This window comes from Schistocerca americana, chromosome 4 (genome assembly GCF_021461395.2).
Source record: "Schistocerca americana isolate TAMUIC-IGC-003095 chromosome 4, iqSchAmer2.1, whole genome shotgun sequence".
Lineage (NCBI taxonomy): Eukaryota > Metazoa > Arthropoda > Insecta > Orthoptera > Acrididae > Schistocerca > Schistocerca americana.
In genome coordinates, this window is record NC_060122.1 from 835,692,319 (window position 1) to 835,711,215 (window position 18,897).

An 18,897-nucleotide genomic window follows, 5' to 3' on the forward strand; every position below is an offset into this window, starting at 1 on the left:
ATTTTCTAATAATGGTGAAAGGAGCACAATTTCTGGGAATTTTCACATAAGCTGATACATATTTAGGAATCAGATTTCGTAGAAGACAGTGCTTATTAAACAAAACGTGTTGGCTACATTTAAGGATTTTAAGCTTTATGTTCTTGTAGGTGGCAACAGATTGTTTTACCACACTAGGCAGTGAGTTTATGGTTTTGATCATAATTGTAGTTCAGCAGTTGCAGAATACTTCAATAAAGATAAAAAGTCAATCATCAGTTGCACAAGAAAGCCTCTACTGGGTTCACTTTACCAGTTTTGACAGTTTAAACTGTCATCTTTGGAAGTGAAATAGGCACAAATCATTAGTAAGCTGATGTCAAAATAAGAATTGGATGAAATAGAAAATCAATATCATGAACTTAGTTCCCTCAACTTGAAATTGCAACTGGTAGATGGAAAAATTAGTTTTGACATCCATATGAAATCTACTATGACAGATATCATCATCCCCGCTTTTTCCTGTCACCCTTTTTGTCACAAAATGTCATTTTTTCATGCTATGATTGATCACATATTTGATGTTCCTCTTGTCTCTGTCAACAACCTTGCTGTCAACAACGTGTATCTGGCTAGTCCTGCCCAAAAACTATATAAAAATAAAACTAGTAAGCAAGCCTATTCTTCTTTACTTAATAATCATGGTGTCACTGAGAAAAAATGTTTTTACAATTCTTTTCCTAGGAAACATGTCATATCGAATTGCCAAGCTGTTAAGAAAATGTGACTTCAATGTAGCGTTTTCCACTAATAATGTCACTAAGTTGCTGTTAACGCATAACGAGAGATCTACACTCAACAAATATCTCAAATTTGGGATACACAAAATTCAATGCAATGTGTGCCTGAGCTCTTTTATATAGAACAAACAGGGAGGGCTTTCAAAATCCGTTTTTGCGAGCTCATACTCAACAAAGACGGTGAGAATTCTTAGAAATCAAATTTAGCAGAACATCTTAAAACTGAGAAACAAACTTACACCTCCCCCCTCCCATCTTTTAAGGATTTGCTGAATGATCAGCTTGAATTGAAAAACAGATTGTTTTTTTATTGTGCAGCTTCTCTGTTAAATGATTTAAAGTGACCTATTTTATGTCCAACTCATGTTATATCTGATTACACAGTCAAAGCTGCCTTGCTCACAGATTTTAATAGTAATTTTACTTTGTCTTTACCATTTAATATGTACTAATGGCATTTCTGTAACACAGATTTTTAGTTCTTACAATGTCGTCTTGGTATAACCACAAATGACAACTTATTTTTTATGTGTAACTGTCACACACTTAATTGTTTAAATGCCTACCAAGGTTTATTTGCTCCCACACACCAAGTTTTACTTAGCTTCGACATATGCTACAGACACATTTATACACAGCAAGTCAACTTGTAAACATGTGCTAGGGGTCCTCACATGTCTTGGACTTGGCAATGTCCACTTTCTGCTATTGAAGCAGGACTGCAGCTCACTTACTTGTGTTTCCTGCTAACGAGTGTCCAGCGGCCGGCCTCGTCTCCAGTATATTGAACAGTTCCACATCCTGTCGCTGTTCCTGTGGCCCATGGCGCCACTATAAAGTAATAAAATATGAACAGTTTACCTTTCCTTGGGCGTTCCTTTGCAGAGTAATAATGTTATTTTTATATGTCTGTTGCTTAACACTTGGTTCATGGTTTATGGTCTGTTGTTGACTGTTTTATATGGTTTTATAAGGCTTAATGCATACTTGCGCTTCAATTGTCACAGAATTTAGTAGAATTTGCATATACACTAGTGCTCCCACTTTGTATATAGGCATGTTAAATGCACTTGATATCATCAGTTTGGTGGTTGGCTTTTGTTACACACAGTATATATGACGAGGATTTGATAATTGTTTGTCACTCATTGCACATAACATCTATTTTTAGTGATGTCACTCTGTTTTACTGATTCTGTCACAAAAGTATGTCGTGGCTTTTAAGCTGAACTATTTTACATCTGTTTAAGAGACCTGTTTTACTTCTGCTCTTTAATCTTTATAAGTTTTTTTTAAAATACCTGCTTTATATATGTATTTTTAGCCAATCCTTTGTTACACGTCACCATCTGATTCTTATTTTGACATTTGCTTACTAATGATCTGAGCCTATTTCTCTTCTGAAAATGACGGGTTAAACTGTTGAAGCAGGTAAAGTGAACCAAACAAAAGTTTTCTTGTGCAGCTGACAATTGACTTTTTATCTTCATTGATAATTAGGTGCCTGATTTATTACAGTCTAGTAACATGCCCCAGCTTCATATGGGTAACATCAGGTATCTATGGCCAAACAAAATGGGTGGCATAGTGGTAATTTTATTATGGAACACTGCGCAGAGTTACGGTTAAAGTTCGGAGAACAACAATAGGCTGCTGAATAATGTCACTTTCATATAACTTAAACAAAGTAAGCAGCATGCACCAGTAAAGTTCTAAGAAAGCACCAATGTTGTGTGTTCGATGTTCAACCGGTGTTCAGAGTGACGTTTGATGGCGATAATAGAAACGGTGAGGTACCGAACCTCTCAGTCCACCTGAATGAGCACATATATTAGTCAAAACTGTATCAAAATCCCTACAGACAAAAAAAAAAAAAACACAGCAGGGGGGTTTGATTTTATAAAATGTATAGAAGAGGGTACTTATAAAAGTACAGATTCTGTAAATAATCATTTCACATGGCTCAAATGGCTAGAGGATAAATGTAAGGATGTAGAGGCTTATCTCACTAGGGGTAAGATAGATACTGCCTACAGGAAAATTAAAGAGACCTTTGGAGAAAAGAGAACCACTTGTATGAATATCAAGAGCTCAGATGGAAACCCAGTTCAAAGCAAAGAAAGGAAAGCAGAAAGGTGGAAGGATTACATAGAGGGTCTATACAAGGGCGACGTACTTGAGGGCAATATTCTGGAAATGGAAGAGGATGTAGATGAAGATGAAATGGGAGATATAATACTGCGTGAAGAGTTTGACAGAGCACTGAAAGACCTGAGTCGAAACAAGGCCCCGGGAGTAGACAACATTCCATTAGAATTACTGACGGCCTTGGGAGAGCCAGTCCTGACAAAACTCTACCATCAGGTGAGCAAGATGTATGAGACAGGCGAAATACCCTCAGACTTCAAGAAGAATATAATAATTCCAATCCCAAAAAAAGCAGGTGTTGACAGATGTGAAAATTACCAAACTATCAGTTTAATAAGTCACGGCTGCAAAATACTAACGCGAATTCTTTACAGATGAATGGAAAAACTAGTAGAAGCCTACCTTGGGGAAGATCAGTTTGGATTCTGTAGAAATATTGGAACACGTGAGGCAATACTGACCCTACAGCTTGTCTTAGAAGCTAGATTAAGGAACGGCAAACGTACGTTTCCAGCATTTGTACTCAGAGAAAGCTTTTGACAATGTTGACTGGAATACTCTCTTTCAAATTCTGAAGGTGGCAGGGGTAAAATATAGGGAGCGAAAGGCTATTTACAATTTGTATAGAACCCAAATGGCAGTTATAAGAGTTGAGGGGCATGAAAGGGAAGCAGTGGTTGGGAAGGGAGTGAGACAGGGTTGTAGCCTCTCCCCGATTTTATTCAATCTGTATATTGAGCAAGCAGTGAAGGAAACAAAAGAAAAATTCGGAGTAGGTATTAAAATCCATGGAGAAGAAATAAAAACTTTGAGGTTGGCCAATGGCATTGTAATTCTGTCAGAGACAGCAAAGGTCTTGGAAGAGCAGTTGAACAGAATGGATAGTGTCTTGAAGGGAGGATATAAGATGAACATCAACAAAAGCAAAACGAGGATAATGGAATGTAGTCGAATTAAGTCGGGTGATGTTGAGGGTATTAGATTAGGAAATGAGACACTTAAAGTAGTAAAGGAGTTTTGCTATTTGGGGAGAAAAATAACTGATGATGGTCGAAGCAGAGAGGATATAAAATGTAGACTGGCAATGGCAAGGAAAGCGATCCTGAAGAAGAGAAATTTTTTAACATTGAGTATAGATTTAAGTGTCAGGAAGTCATTTCTGAAAGTATTTGTATGGAGTGTAGCCATGTATGGAAGTGAAAAATGGACGATAAATATTTTAGACAAGAAGAGAATAGAAGCTTTCGAAATGTGGTGCTACAGAAGAATGTTGAGGATTAGATGGGTAGATCACACAACTAATGAGGAGGTACTGAACAGATTTGGGGAGAAGAGAAGTTTGTGGCACAACTTGACTAAAAGAAGGGATCGGTTGGTAAGACATGTTCTGAGGCATCAAGGGATCACCAATTTAGTATTGAAGGGCAGCGTGGAGGGTAAAAATCGTAGAGGGAAACCAAGAGATGAATACACCAAGCAGATTCAGAAGGATGTAGGTTGCAGTAGGTACTGGGAGATGAAGAAGCTTGCACAGGATAGAGTAGCATGGAGAGCTGCATCAAACCAGTCTCAGTACTGAGGACCACATCATCATCATCATCATCATCATCATCATCATCATCATGGCTCAATGGCCAAGTGCAAGTCTTTTAATTAGAAGTCACTTCATGTCCGTACTGGACACCATTGACTTGATCAGTGAAGATGCACAGGCAATGAAAAAAATGCAAACCACAGAGTGGAAAATGACATTATCTGACACAACCACGATGATGTTGTCTCGTGGTGAATGGAGAACTGTTACCGCTGCAGGTGAAGATGAAACAGATCCTCTCAATTGCACAGCAATTGCTCATGTTGTGAGTTCTTCCTGTAGCTAGATAGCAATGGCATCATTTTCATAGTGCCCGCTGTCTTTAATTCATCATAGTTTGGCCAATTTGCACGAAATATTTATAAATTACCATATTTATCCAAGTACAAGGCGAGTTCATTCCCCAAATTCTTTATTCAAGAAATGCAGGGTCATCTTATTTTCACAGATTAAACTATTGCTGCACAGGTTAGCACTTTTATGTTGTTTAACAAAGTATATAGGGGTTGTCACACTCACAGATGAAGCTTTAGATATTGATGTCACATGCAAATTTGTTTTGAGAATTAAGGACAGGGCTGTGCAAATGATACTCATGTTCTAACAGGCTCAAGATTCCCTGAAATGCCGAAGTGCTTGTAACGGTATCGACATTGTTTGAACAATCATGTTACATTTGACTCACGCACCATTACAGCAAGGGATACAGGAGAGACTATGAACTAGCCACTAAAACACTCTATTGCTCTAACTAAAATTTGACAATTTCTGTGAAACACAGAGGGAAATAGTACTAATAGTACTATCACATGAAAACTGTTGTTGTATTTGAACAGGTCTGTGATAAAAGTTCTCATACCTGTACAGGTACTGTTTACAAATATTAATTCTGCATTATAAATAAAAGTAACATTCAAAAAAATTACTTGATTCTGAACCCTGATCAATACTTTATTTGACCATGAGAGACTGTGATGGTTTATTAAGTGGGTTGCAACAATGAATTCGGTCGCAGTTCACACATCGGATAAAAATATTATCAGCTTTACAACATGATGATGACCTTAAGAAGAAACAAGAAGAAAAACTGACCCAGAATGAAATTTCTAAGAAATGAAATAAATCATATTAAACTGACTGTAACTGTTGTCTCGAAAATAAATTACAACGGCAAGACCAGTCATGGAAATAGTAGCAACAGACGTCAGTAGATCACGTGATGAGCGAAACTTAAAAAACTGGACTGAATCGTGATTGTGATCTTTTATTTACCTATCACTTCTTATTGTTGCTGTCATGTATGACAAGCACGCCAGAAGATATTGCAGTCCATGCTTTGCATCTGCTCGAGCTCAGCACTATGGAATGGTTGGATGGGGGAGCAGTGGTACCAGCTTGACTGGGAATTAGATGAGTGCAGGGTGAGGAGTAGTGAGCAGGCAGAAAATTACATCATGTTGCCAACTATGGGAATCTATAACATGTACTATGGCTTTTTAGGAACGTCTGCAATGTTTAAAAAGCGCGTGCCCAAATCCATTTGTAGTCAAAATTGAATTTCTGCAGGAGACTGTAAGAGTCTAGCAGGGGGGTAGGGGGGGTGGGGGGGGTGGGGGGGGGGGGGGGGTAGCTGCTGGTCCTATATAGCCAATCAGGGAGCAGAGGGCAGATGATAAGTTTGAAAGCAAGAGACATTGTAACAGCCTCACATCAGCACAGAAGCAAAATCTGATATGTATTCAAATAAAAATATCTGTGGTCTAATGGTAAACACAGCCTCACAAATCACAACATATTTGGAAGAAACAGCCAAATATGCATAAATGTCACAGTTATGCTATTAGGATGATAAAAAATAGTGACACTACAGATGACATGGTTAGAAAGTGAAAAATGTAGAAAGGTAAATTGTTCCACAAATTAATGTACTCAATTTTTATTTATTTATTTTATTTCTGCTTGTAATATCAAAATGTACACAATCAATAAATGGCATAAATTTAGAATGGATATAATATTAACTTCTTGGCAAGAGCTTTGATTAGTCAGAATAGTTAAAAATAAATTCTTCTCAAGAAGCCTGTTGGGTGAGGGGAGTTATCTCATACTCTGAGTAAAGCTACCTACTAGTAACTAATGTATCAAAATTTCAACGGCAGTTCCTGAGATTTGCATGAATATAGTGAGCAGGGAACTTCAATTTATATATGTAAAGATATAAATCATTATACCTCAGTTAAGTCTACCATGAAATTTACACTAAACCTCAAGGTAAAAAATTCTGATTTATAAAATTTACCTGTCTGTGATAAGGATGCGGTGCAGGCTGTAGTTGCCTCTCAACATTGGCTCCTCTCGTGGCAGAAGCAGAAATGTGATCTGACCTCTCTGGGATTCTACCAGTCGAAGTGATTACAGCTCTTTGTGATGCTAATGATGCGCCTTGCAGAGATGTTTCACATCTTTCTGTCAGTCGACCTGCTGTCAGTCCAGATCCTCCAACTCTCGATGTGCTACCTGCCAATGTTTCCTGTCTTTCACTTTGATTAGTAGAATAACCGCCAGGTCTCCTCACAACATCTGCTCTTGGAGAGGTTGCAGGCACGATGTCTTGCCTATCAGTCGGTCTTGGAGGCAAATAGGTGGTACTCTGCCTCTCAGAATCGGAAGCCCTGTGCAAATTTGCAGCCTCCATAGCAGGTGGATTTAATACAGATCTTAAAACCTGTGTCTCTGACCCTGAAACAGCTCTGAATCTGCCATTTCTCTGATATCCATCTGTAGGAACTACTGTATCTTGCAATGTACTAGCTAGAAGAGGACTATCCACCAACAGAGTTGGACTCTCATCTTCCGATTTTAGGGTTGTAGCTGTTTCTGCAGGTGTGCGAGCCAAAAATACACATTCGTAATGACTGTCACTGGAATCTGAGGCATCTGGTGCCACATTATTTGAGTGTACTACTTCTGTCTGTACATCTGATAGATTCTGTCTAGCATCTGTCAAATTTCTAAGTGAGGTATCACTTACTTCATTCTGTTCAACTGGTCCTGTAATATAATGAAAAGCAATATCCCTTGATTAGTGATGCAAATCAATTTGTGGCCAAGACCACATTATAAATCAGCCAAGGCCACATTATAAACAGAAAAGGATATATAGTGTGATCCTTTTGAGAGGTCACAAAAGTATTATGTTACATTTATTAAGCTAATGTATATATCTCTCAGCAATTTTCTGCAATGTACGTGCAAACGATGGGAGTTAACTGAGTGACCATGCTCTGGGAGGCAAGCCAACAGTGTGTGTAGTTCACAGCACAAATACGAGATGTCAGAAACATATCGTACAGAGGTGGCACCAAGTTAGCACACTCAATGAGTGTCGACTGTTGAGTAAAAAGCTCACTGTGTCGCAACAACATGCTCAATGTGTCACATGGTATGTGAAATTTTCGCGCGTCATAGAGACCCAGCGACCTTTCATATGTTGGTTCAATGTTATTGGTCCATTCTTTTTCTGCAGAGGGGACTGTTCCTGCACTCAATTACCTTGAAATAATTGAGCAGTATGTGGTCTCTCAATTACAGCAAGATAGGGTACTGGGCACCATTGTCTACCAACAGGGCAACACGACGCTACTCCATAAGAACTGGGCTCTCTCAGTACAGCAACAATTAAACCAGATATTCAACAATCGCTGGTGCTGCTGTGGTGGACCTAGCCCATGGTCTCCTAACAGTCCCAGCCTAACACCTACAGACTTTTTTGCACGGGGCTGGCTCAAGTTAAAATTGTATGCAAGAAGCCTACAGAATCTGACTGACCTACACAGGTGACTACAATGGTCTTCCAGCAAATCACTCCAGAAATGCCACAACACAGGTGCGCGGTATTATACGCTGCATTCACAGTGGCAGACAAGTTGAGTGCAAATGTGCTGTGACACAAACTTCAAACACAATCTCCATACTCTCCTATGCATGTATGTAATGTTAACAAGTAATCAGTTTGCACAGTTTCTTGTACATAATGTTTTACTTCAGTGTCATCTCAAATGGATCACTATATATATATAATGGGAAGCATACAGCCAATCAGTTGCACATAAAAAGTTTATTCAAACCTTTACCTCGGTTCTGATTAGTATAAACTGATCTTCCTCAGGAGCAGAAACAACTAGTACATAGGAGAGAAGGAAAGTTGCTACTCACCATATAGCAGAGATGCTGAACCGCGATAGGCACAATAAAAAGATTCACACAATCATAGCTTTCGGCCATTAAGGCCTTTGTCAGCAGTGCACGCACACACACACACACACACACACACACACACACACACAAGTGCAACTTGCACACACATCTGCAGTCTCAGAGAGTGTAGTTTCAGCTCTCTGAGACTGCAGATGTGTGTGCAAGTTGCACTTGTGTGTGTGTGTGTGTGTGTGTGTGTGTGTGCGTGCGTGTACTGCTGACAAAGGCCTTAATGGCCGAAAGCTATGATTGTGTGAATCTTTTTATGGTGCCTATCGCGGCTCAGCACCTCCGCTATATGGTGAGTGGCAACTTTCCTTCTCTCGTATTGCAACTAGTACATAGGAATCATATGTTCAGCAAAAAGAAACATAAAAAATTACATACAGTGGAAATATAAAATAAGCTTGTGTGTCACATATTTATTCCTCATCATCATAACCAACAAATCTCACAAGGTAAGATGTAAGTGTAGTGGATGATACTCATATGAAATTAAAAGCCTGATCTGTATACAATATTCACAAGGAGACTGCTACTAGCAACCAAGGTTTGGAAAATGTGGTTGTACACAGATGGTACACTCTCACCAAAATATTTCTGTAGGCATAGTTTGCATCCTTAGAGAGTTAACAAAGCCCATCAGCATATTTGCCTTAGCCTGGTGTAGCTTTAACTGTTATGCTACACTTACAAGATTGTTCATTCCGTTCCATAGCTGTTATGTCCCCCTTGCTTTCAACCAGGAGTACAATTTTATGTGCAAAATTTTAGCATAAATAACCAACTACAGTAGCTAAAATTATAAAAACCATCAAGATCAAACAATGGAAATTCCATGATGAAATAACAACAATACGAAAAGAATAGACTGCTTCCTACCACATAAAGGAGACACTGAGTTGCAAACAGACACAATTCAAAGACTGCTAAACTTTTTGCTTTTGGACAAAAAAAGTCTTACAGTTTGCGACTTAATGCCTCCTCTACATGGTGAGCAACAAATTTTCCTTTTCATATTGTTGGAACTTGATAGGTACTTCCTGGGATAAGAACATTACTTTTAAATAGAGGACGAAAGCTATGCAGCATAACATATATCGTCAACAAGAAGATCAGAAAAAAGAGACTAATTAAGATGGACGAAGTGAATAAATGCATTATTAAATATTCTCAGCAAGTCGCCAATACTGTTTCCAGACACAGCAAGCAATGTGTCGCAGTGGTTAGCACACTGAACTTGCATTCGTGAGGACAGCAGTTCAAATCAGCATCTGGCCATCCAGACTTAGAATTTCTGTGATTTCTCTAAATTGCTCCAGTCAAATGTGAGATGATTCCTCTGACAAGTCTTGGTCAATTTCCTTCCCCATCCTTGAAACATTCTGAGCTTGTGCTGTTCCTCTAATGATGTCGATGTTGACAAACACTAAATCCTAATATTCCTTCCCTTTGTTTCCAGACAATGCTGTCATTTAGAGAGACGTATTCTCCATGAGAACTGTTGTGGCATTTACGACAGCCTTAGCAAAATCAGCACTTGGCACAAAGAACAGTTTCCATTTAACATCCGATTGGTGTCAGTCTCATTAGGCGTGGGCTACTAAATCAAGTGGACAAGGATGGGGGAAGATGATAAGTGTTAGCCATTTTTATGGAAATCTCTCTGTAATTTTCTGGTGTGATTTAGGGAAAAATTGAATAATCCAATTCAGGATGATTGAAAGGGCAATGGGATGCCATATCTTCTGAAAATAGGTCTGCTGTACTAACAGCTTCTACACCACACTCAGAGACTGGTGATCAGTCTGCACTCAATAACAATTCAACTTGTACAGGAGGTTCATGTACAGGTTGTGTTGTGGGAACGACAACATATGGAAGTTTGGGTCTGGCCATGAATCGTGCATGGGTAGCCAAGAAGACGGCTCTCATAAAGAGGGAAATCCAGGTTAAGTCCCGGTCCAGCACAAATTTTCATTGTCGTCATTCCCTTATGTAGCTGATAGTTGTTTATATTCGCAACTGCGAATACATTTGAAGTTATACACAAGGTTGCCACAGGTTTCCCAAAGTGAAATTCCCTGATTTCCAGACAAGTTTTAGCATTTTCCCTGATGAATTTTGATATCTCAAGAGTAAGTAAAGACATAAATTGACAAAAAAATGTACTAACATCAACATCTCTTGTAATAAACTGTTTTTAGATGGAGAAAGCAAACCACATCGTAGGCCTATATGCATTTCATTAAGACCACTGTTGTTATTTTCATTCAATAAAGCAAAACATATCTGGTGACAAAAATAAGCATTCCTTGGAGTCACAAGACAGATTTAAAATACCTTCACTGATTTCAGAAATAACCTCATAAAACTGTAGGCCTCTTGAAAGAAGTGTATAAGGTGGGGAAGAATTGGGTAAACCAACACTGTCAGTTATTACCCACTGTGGTACATCTATTATTTTACAGGTATTTTGTGATTTTCCTTTCAAGAAATATATGATATATGGTGTACAACCGCCAGTGACTGCCACAATTTTCTTCTTCTTATCGTCTATACTTTCTAGTTCATAAATTATTTTCAAATTACCAAAATATACTACAATAATAGGGTGTATATGCAGACAAGAAAAAAAAATCCCAGATTTGCAAGTTAAAAATACACTTTCTCCTGGATGAAAACACTCTTTTTCTGTGTTAAGTGACAGTATATTTTCCCTTGGCACTGTAAAACTTATCAATCCTTTGCATAGTTATGGTTTTATACAAAGGCGGAGAATTTTCCGGCACTTTAGAAAACGAAACTCAGGGGAAAAAAAACACATTTTGGAAAGATCTTGGATGTGTAACAGAATGTATGCTGCATATTTTCGTATTACGAAAGTATAAATTTGAATTCCACCAAACACCGCATGTTGCTTTCCGAAGCACTGAAATCGAGACTGCGATGCACTTTTGTAAGCCAGTCATCGCTCATGTCACGTGATCTCACCAGCCGATGACAGCGGATATTCAGAGCATAGGACACGCGATGTAGTCAGCCAATAGCAACCTCACTTAAGTAGTGCAAACACACAAACATCAAAAGTTAATGGTTTAAATTAATATACGAATACATAGTGTCGCTACAAGAAAAGCAAAGCTTTCATGTATAATATTCGTCCCTAAGGTTCATAAGCTGCAAGAGAAGTTGAGCTTTCACATATAATGTTGATTTTTGCACGTCTTACACTTAAAGATATATCACACAAATACACTAGTAAAATTTTTAATAACGACATAAATGTCTGATCTTCTGGGCTCAAAATTCTTCTAAATGGCTTGTCATCAAAGAGTTGATTTTTAAATGAGAGTCAATCGCTATGTGATTTTAGAAATTCATCATACATTCTCACACATAGTTCAACCTGTGTAAAAAGAAATTTAATTTGAAAATAATGCTTTTCAAACCACCATTTGCAATATTTTCCAATGATCTGTTAGAAATAGGTTCGTTTCAGCAGTTGCCAGGGAGCACCAGGTAACAGGTGCCACCGTGCTTGCGCAGCTACGATGACGTTGGAAGCGCATATGTTCATACATGTAAAACATTAAAAGATCTTACATTATGTCATAAAAGAAACAAGACATCAGAGGATACTCCAAGAGCATCAGAATTTCATGACCCATACTAAAATGTGCACATTTAGAGTGCACACTTAAAAGCGTACATTCGTAGGTAAAGATTCCCAATGAAGTAGGCCTCGACCTGATATTAAGCTTTACATTGTGGTTTTCAGGATGTAAATTTTCTTGGTGTACCGGTACTGTATTATCTCATGTTTGGTTCTTTAGTATGGCATAATGCCATACGTGCTAGAAGATGAGAACATGTACTCAAAATGCGGTGGACAGTTGAAACTAGCCAGTAGTGTGGAATTAAACACTTTGTTTCAAACACATTAACTGCCCCCGTGGAAGAGATTAATAAAAGCCAAATTTCTTTAGCAAACCAACAAAAATAACTTCATAGTTCTCCAAGGCGATTAATGCTTGACTGTCAAAAGGGTGGAAATAAAATACAATCTGAAACTAATAACATATTTTAGCCTTCCGTAATTATGTAAATGTATTTTAATTCACTTGACAACTCCCAGCCACTGAAATCCGTTTTGTTTTCATTTGATGCATGAGCAGTAAACGAAAAGGAAACAGCAAAATCACTAAATGTAAACACAGGTCACGTGGACACTACCCACTTCCCCATTATAACTCAAGACGGCTCTGCACATCAGACCCGGATCTATGATATTTCCAAACCGGGGCAATACTAGATAGTGCCGCCCCCCCCCCCCCCCCCCCACCTCCTCCCACCAAGTGTTTGAGTTATGATGTCAAAAATTAAAAAATCAAATTTTCAAAAACGTGTTCATTTTGTAGTGCACATCTTTCTGAAGAGTCTGATACATAAAACACATGTGTTCAACAAAATGTAAGACATGTTATTTGGTTTTTAGTGTGCTGAAGTGCAGTGCCACACCTCCTCACATAGCATTCTTCTCTCGTATGTCACTGTATTTTGCTCTCCGGAATTGAAACATGTATATTTTGTAATGGATGCCATCAAACTATATTCAGGACAGTGGAAATTAAAATGTCCTGTGATGCCTCTCCTGCTCCCAGTTGGCTCGTTGGCATCCTGACCCCCCCCCCCCCCCTTTTCTTTCTTTCTTAAAAAAAGGGGGGGGGACTCCTAATTAATACTGGATGGGATTATTTGTAATCGAGAGAACAATAACTCTTCAGAAAATTTGCACTCTTTATTTCCTACTAGCTAATAACTTGCTGTTTTGTGTGACATAAAATTAAATATGTGATACATAAAACCAGTAAAGGCAAGAAACAAGCAAGACAGTACACATTTATTCAATTCTTAGCTCCTAGCATATTTTTCTCTCTAATCTTGCTACAGCTTTACATGGCGTGCTTTCCTTTCAGCAAATCTATTACCTCATCAAAGTTCATCAAACGTTTTGCTACATGAAAAATCAAAATATCATTGTCTAATACTGAGAAACCTGTTAATATATGTAAATAGTATAAGGTTTTTTTCCTCAAGAATATGAATTAGCCCCCACCCCCCTCCCCACGAAATTGACACCTGGGTCAGACACCTCAGTTTGCCCCCCCCCCCCCCCCCCCTCCTAGATCCGGGCCTGCTGCGCATGTATGAATCTGGCAGCTTGGGCGTGCCAGTAAGATTTTTCCCGGTAGCATCTAGCTGCATGCTGTGACTGCTTACACAGCCAACAGCCACATTTCTGTAGCCAGAAGCAGGAGAAGGTACTACTCATATGTGACTCAACTGCGCATGCATGAGCCTGCTCATAACTGCTAAAATGAATCTAATGTTAACAGTTGTGACATCACACTCATTGGAGGCAATTTGTTGTTATGAAGCATTGCGTAGTCTTCCAAAAGCCTTTGACACATTTTGCTATTGGCAGACAGGTGTACGAGCACTGATTTTTGTTGTTGTATATTCCACATTTCCTTTGCAATTTAAGTTTTATTTTCCTTTATTTCTCTTGTTCATGTTTGATTGCTGCAGTCTTATTCTGCAGTAGCAGGATACAGTAATATCCTTTGTTACAGTATCAGTTCTTACCAGACATAGTTACAAAAATTTAACTGAAAACTAAAACAATTAAAAATTCCTGGAATTCTAAAAGATTTCCGGGCTTTTCCTGGTTTTCTCCTGGATGAAAAAAAATCCTGGTTTTCTCCCAGATCCCCCGGTTGTCATGGGTCGTACACACCCTGAATAAATAAAATGTCTATAAAACACCGCACTGTACAATGTACTTGTGGTGAGGCAGTCACATTTCCAATGGCCTGCCGAGGAGCACCTCGGGTCCTGGGTCCATGGATAAACCACGATAATCCACCACATTATGCCACACACCAACAGACCTGGCCTGCGGGCAGATCAGTGGGACTAGATCCGAGGGCATAGGCTGCACATTAGTGGGAAACGATGGGCTTTAAATCAGTAGGCTCGTTCCATTAGAGATACCCGCAGAAATGGCCTGCAATTCTGGCCTGTTGTAGGAATCCACTCATGTGGCCTGTTAGTCATGTGTCACAGACAGCATGTTGATGAAAAGAGACTGTGGTGATTAATCCATGCAAAAGATAACTTGTGCAATTCCTCTGAGAATCAATACTAATGAGGATAGGGAGCAACTCTCCAGAAAGATGACTGCTGAGCTGCCCAAAGGCACATAGAAATGACAATCACACTCTCGCAACTAAATTTTCGGCCACAGCCTTTGTCAGAAAACGAGAGCACACACCTATTCACACAATCACTCAGACAAAATTTATGCACACATGACTGCCATCTCTGACCTCTGCGTCACCAATCTCTGAGAATCAGATCCAAACAGATCACTCCTCATGCCTCCCTGCCTCTAGTCAGCAGCTGCTAGGCTAGCAGCAAGAAGTGGTGGCAGCAGTGACTGCAAGCTGAGGGGAGTGGTAGGAAGGGGAGAAGCAGTAAGAATGAGGGAGTAGGAAGTGGCACATGTTCTCAGCTGTGCCCAGTCAGTGATGATGCACAACATCTTGGTAAACAAACCATTTCATATTTCACCTACTGAGACGAAAATGAAATTTTTCCAGTGGTTTTTCTTTTCTTTCTTTCTTTCTTTTTTTTCCAAATTTCCCCGATACATTTGAAACTCCTTGATATTCCCTCATTTCAAGAACTTGTGGCAACCAGGTATACAGGATTTTCTGTACCACAGTCTAAGAGTGTGTGTGTGTGTGTGTGTGTGTGTGTGTGTGTGTGTGTGTGTGGTAACAAAACTTCCCAAAAAAATTAAAACTGTTTTGGCATGCTGAGACTAAACCACAAAATCCTGAATTCCCTGGACAATGCTGTTACTAACTGAGCTATATGAGTTGTCTAGCGATACCCCACAGGTTCTATATGGCAGTATCTGTCTCCTACTATCCAAACTACTCAAAGGACCTCATGATTGAGAACCCTAGGCAAAAGTAGGAAGGAAGGGACGAACATTCTTCTTTAACAACCCACTGAAAATGAGGCCTTTATAGATACAGCACAAATTCAGAATGGGAGAGGACGTGGAAGGAAATGAGCTGTTCTTCTTAAAGGAATCATCCTGTCATCCTGGCATTTGCCTTAAGAAATTTAGGGAAACCAGAAAAAAAACTTAAATCTGAATAACCAAACCGGAAATTAAGCCTTGCTCCTTCTGAATGTGAGTCCTATGTCTGTCAACGACTGCGCCAGTAGTATAAACAGCTTATTAACATCTGCCAGTAGCTCGTCTCCTGCCTTCCAAACTTACAGGAGCTCTCCTACGAAACTTGCAGAACTAGCACTCCTGAAAGAAATGATATTCCAGAGACATGGCTTTGTCACAGCCTGGGGGTTTTTTCCAGAATGAAATTTTCACTCTGCAGCAGAGTGTGTGCTGATATGAAACTTCCTGGCATATTAAAACTGTGTGCTAGACTGAGACTAGAACTGGGGACCTTTGCCTTTCTCGGGCAAGTACTCTACCGGTTGAGCAACCCAAGCATGGCTCACAACCCATCCTCACAGCTTTACTTCCACCAGTACTTCGTCTCCTACCTTCCAAACTTCACAGGAGCTCTCCTGTGAAACTAGCACTCCTGGAAGAAAGGATATTGCAGAGACATGGCTTTACCCCAGCCTGGGGGATGTTTAGGAATGAAATTTTCACTCTGCAGCAGTATGTGTGCGGATACGAAACTTCCTGGCAGATTAAAATTGAGTGCCAGGCTGAGACTCGAACTCTGTTTCATTCTGATCTTTCCAATTCTTTGATGCAGTTTCTTTCCAATTCTTTTCTCATTTCAAACAATATTATGAAAAGGAAATTTGACACTCACCATATAGTGGACATGCTGAGTTGCAGATACGAAACACAAAAAAACTGTCACAAATAAATAGCTTTTGGCCAGTAAGGCCTTCATCAAAAATAAACACACACACACACACACACACATGTAACTCACACACATGACTATAGTCTCAGGCAACTGAAACCACACTGCGAGCAGCAGCACCAGTACATGATGGGAATGGTGATGGGGTGGGGGAGGAACAGAGAGATTATGGTATGGGTGGCGGTTGGCGGACAGTGTAGTGCTCCAGATAGGAGGAGGACAGGGGAGAGTTGTGGAGGAGGTAACGAAAAAGGAGAGAAATAAAAAGACTGTGTGTGATGGTGGACTGACGGTTGTGTAGTACTGGAATGAGAACAGGGAAGTGGCTTGATGGGTGAGGGCAGTGGCAAATGAAGGTTGAGGCTACGAGGGTTATGGGAACGTAGGATGTATTGCAGGGAAAGTTCCCACCTGTGCAATTCAGAAAAGCTGGGGTTACTGGGAAGGATCTATATGGCACAGACCGCGAAGCAGTCACTGAAAGGAAGGATATCTTGTTTGGCAGCGTGCTCAGCAAGAGGGTGGTCCACTTGTTTTTTGGCCACAGTTTGTCGGTGGCCATTCATGTGGACAAACACCTTGTTGATTGTCATACGCACATAGAATGCAGCACAGTGGTTTGAGCTTAGCTTGTAGATCGCATGACTGGTTTCACAGGTAGCCCTGCCTTTGATGGGATAGGTGATGTTTGAGACCAGACTGGAGTAGGTGGTGATGGCGGTGGGAGGATGTATGGGACAGGTCTTGCATCTAGGTCTATTACAGAGGAAAGAGGTAAGAGGTTGGGAGCAGGGGTTGTGTAAGGATGGACGAGTATATTGGGTAGGTTCGGTGCACAGTAGACTACCACTATGAGAGGGGTGGGAAGGATGGTGGGCAGGACATTTCTCATTTCAGGGCACGGCGAGAGGTAGTTGAAACCCTAGCGGAGAATGTAATTCAGTTGCACCAGTCCTGGGTGGTACTGAGTTACGAGGGGAATGTTCCTCTGTGGCTGGATGGTGGGACTTTGGGAGGTGGTGGGAGAGTGGAAAGATAAGGCATGCTAGATTTGTTTTTGTACAAGGTTGGAAGGACAATTATGGTCTGTGAAGGCTTCAGTGAGACCCTCGGTATATTTCGAGAGAGACTACTCATCACTGCAAATGCAACAACTACAGGTGGCTAGGCTGTATGGAAGGGAACTCTTGGTGTGGAATGGGTGGCAGCTGTCAAAATGGAGGTACTGCTGGTGATTAGTAGGTATGATACGGATGGAGGTACTGATGCAGCCATCTTTGAGGTGAAGGTCAACATCTAGGGAGGTGGCTTCTTGGCTTGAGTACGTGAAGCAAATGGGGGAGAAGTTGCAGAGGTTCTGAATGAATGTGGATAGGGTGTCCTCACCCCTCGATCTGGTTTGCAAAGATGTAATCAATGAATCTGAACCAGGTGAGGGGTTTAGGATTTTAGGAAGGATTCCTCTAGATGGACCATGAGAAGGTTGGCACAGGATGGTGCCATGCGGGTGCCCATAGCCATACCCTGGATTTGTTTGTAAGTGATGCCTTGAAGGAAGAAGTAACTGTGGGTGAGCATACATTTGGCCATGGTGACTAAACAAGAGGTGGTTGGTTTGGAATCTGCCGAGCACTGGGAAAAGTAGAGTTCAATAGCAGTAAGGCCATAGGCATTAGGAATGTTAGTATAAAGGGAGGTGGCATCAATAGTGATGAGCAGGACACCATGTGGTAAAGGGAGAATTGTGGAGAGTCAGTGGAGGAAATGGTTGGTACCATTTATATAGGAGGGTAGGTTCCAGGTAGCAGGTTGAAGGTGTTGGTCTATGAGAGCAGAGATTCTCTCAGTGGGGGCACAGTAACCGGCCACACTGGGGTGTCCTGGGTGTTTAGGTTTATGGACTTTAGGAAGCACGTAGAAGGTAGGAGTGCGGGGGATTTGAAGAGTGACTGGAGGTCCCGCTGGATTACTGGAATGGGGTCACTGTGGCAAGGTTTGTAGGTGGAAGTGATTGACAGCTAGCGGAGTTCTTCCACCAGGTAATCATTGAGGTTCAAAACAACAGTGGTGGAGTTTTTGTCAGCAGATAGGATTATAAGGTGAGGATCAGTTTTTACATGGTAGACTGTGGTTC

The 18,897-nt window shown here is 40.3% G+C and overlaps 1 protein-coding gene across 2 annotated transcripts in view; it reads right to left on the reverse strand.

Moving 5' to 3' along the window:
- The window catches only part of LOC124612925, a 130,809-nt gene that overhangs the window by 32,380 nt on the left and 79,532 nt on the right, over window positions 1-18,897 (reverse strand). For both annotated transcript variants that reach the window (XM_047141421.1, XM_047141422.1), the window contains one exon: window positions 6,821-7,572. In XM_047141421.1, the coding sequence (XP_046997377.1) occupies window positions 6,821-7,572 (752 nt within the window). The remainder of the gene's footprint in view (window positions 1-6,820; window positions 7,573-18,897) is intronic.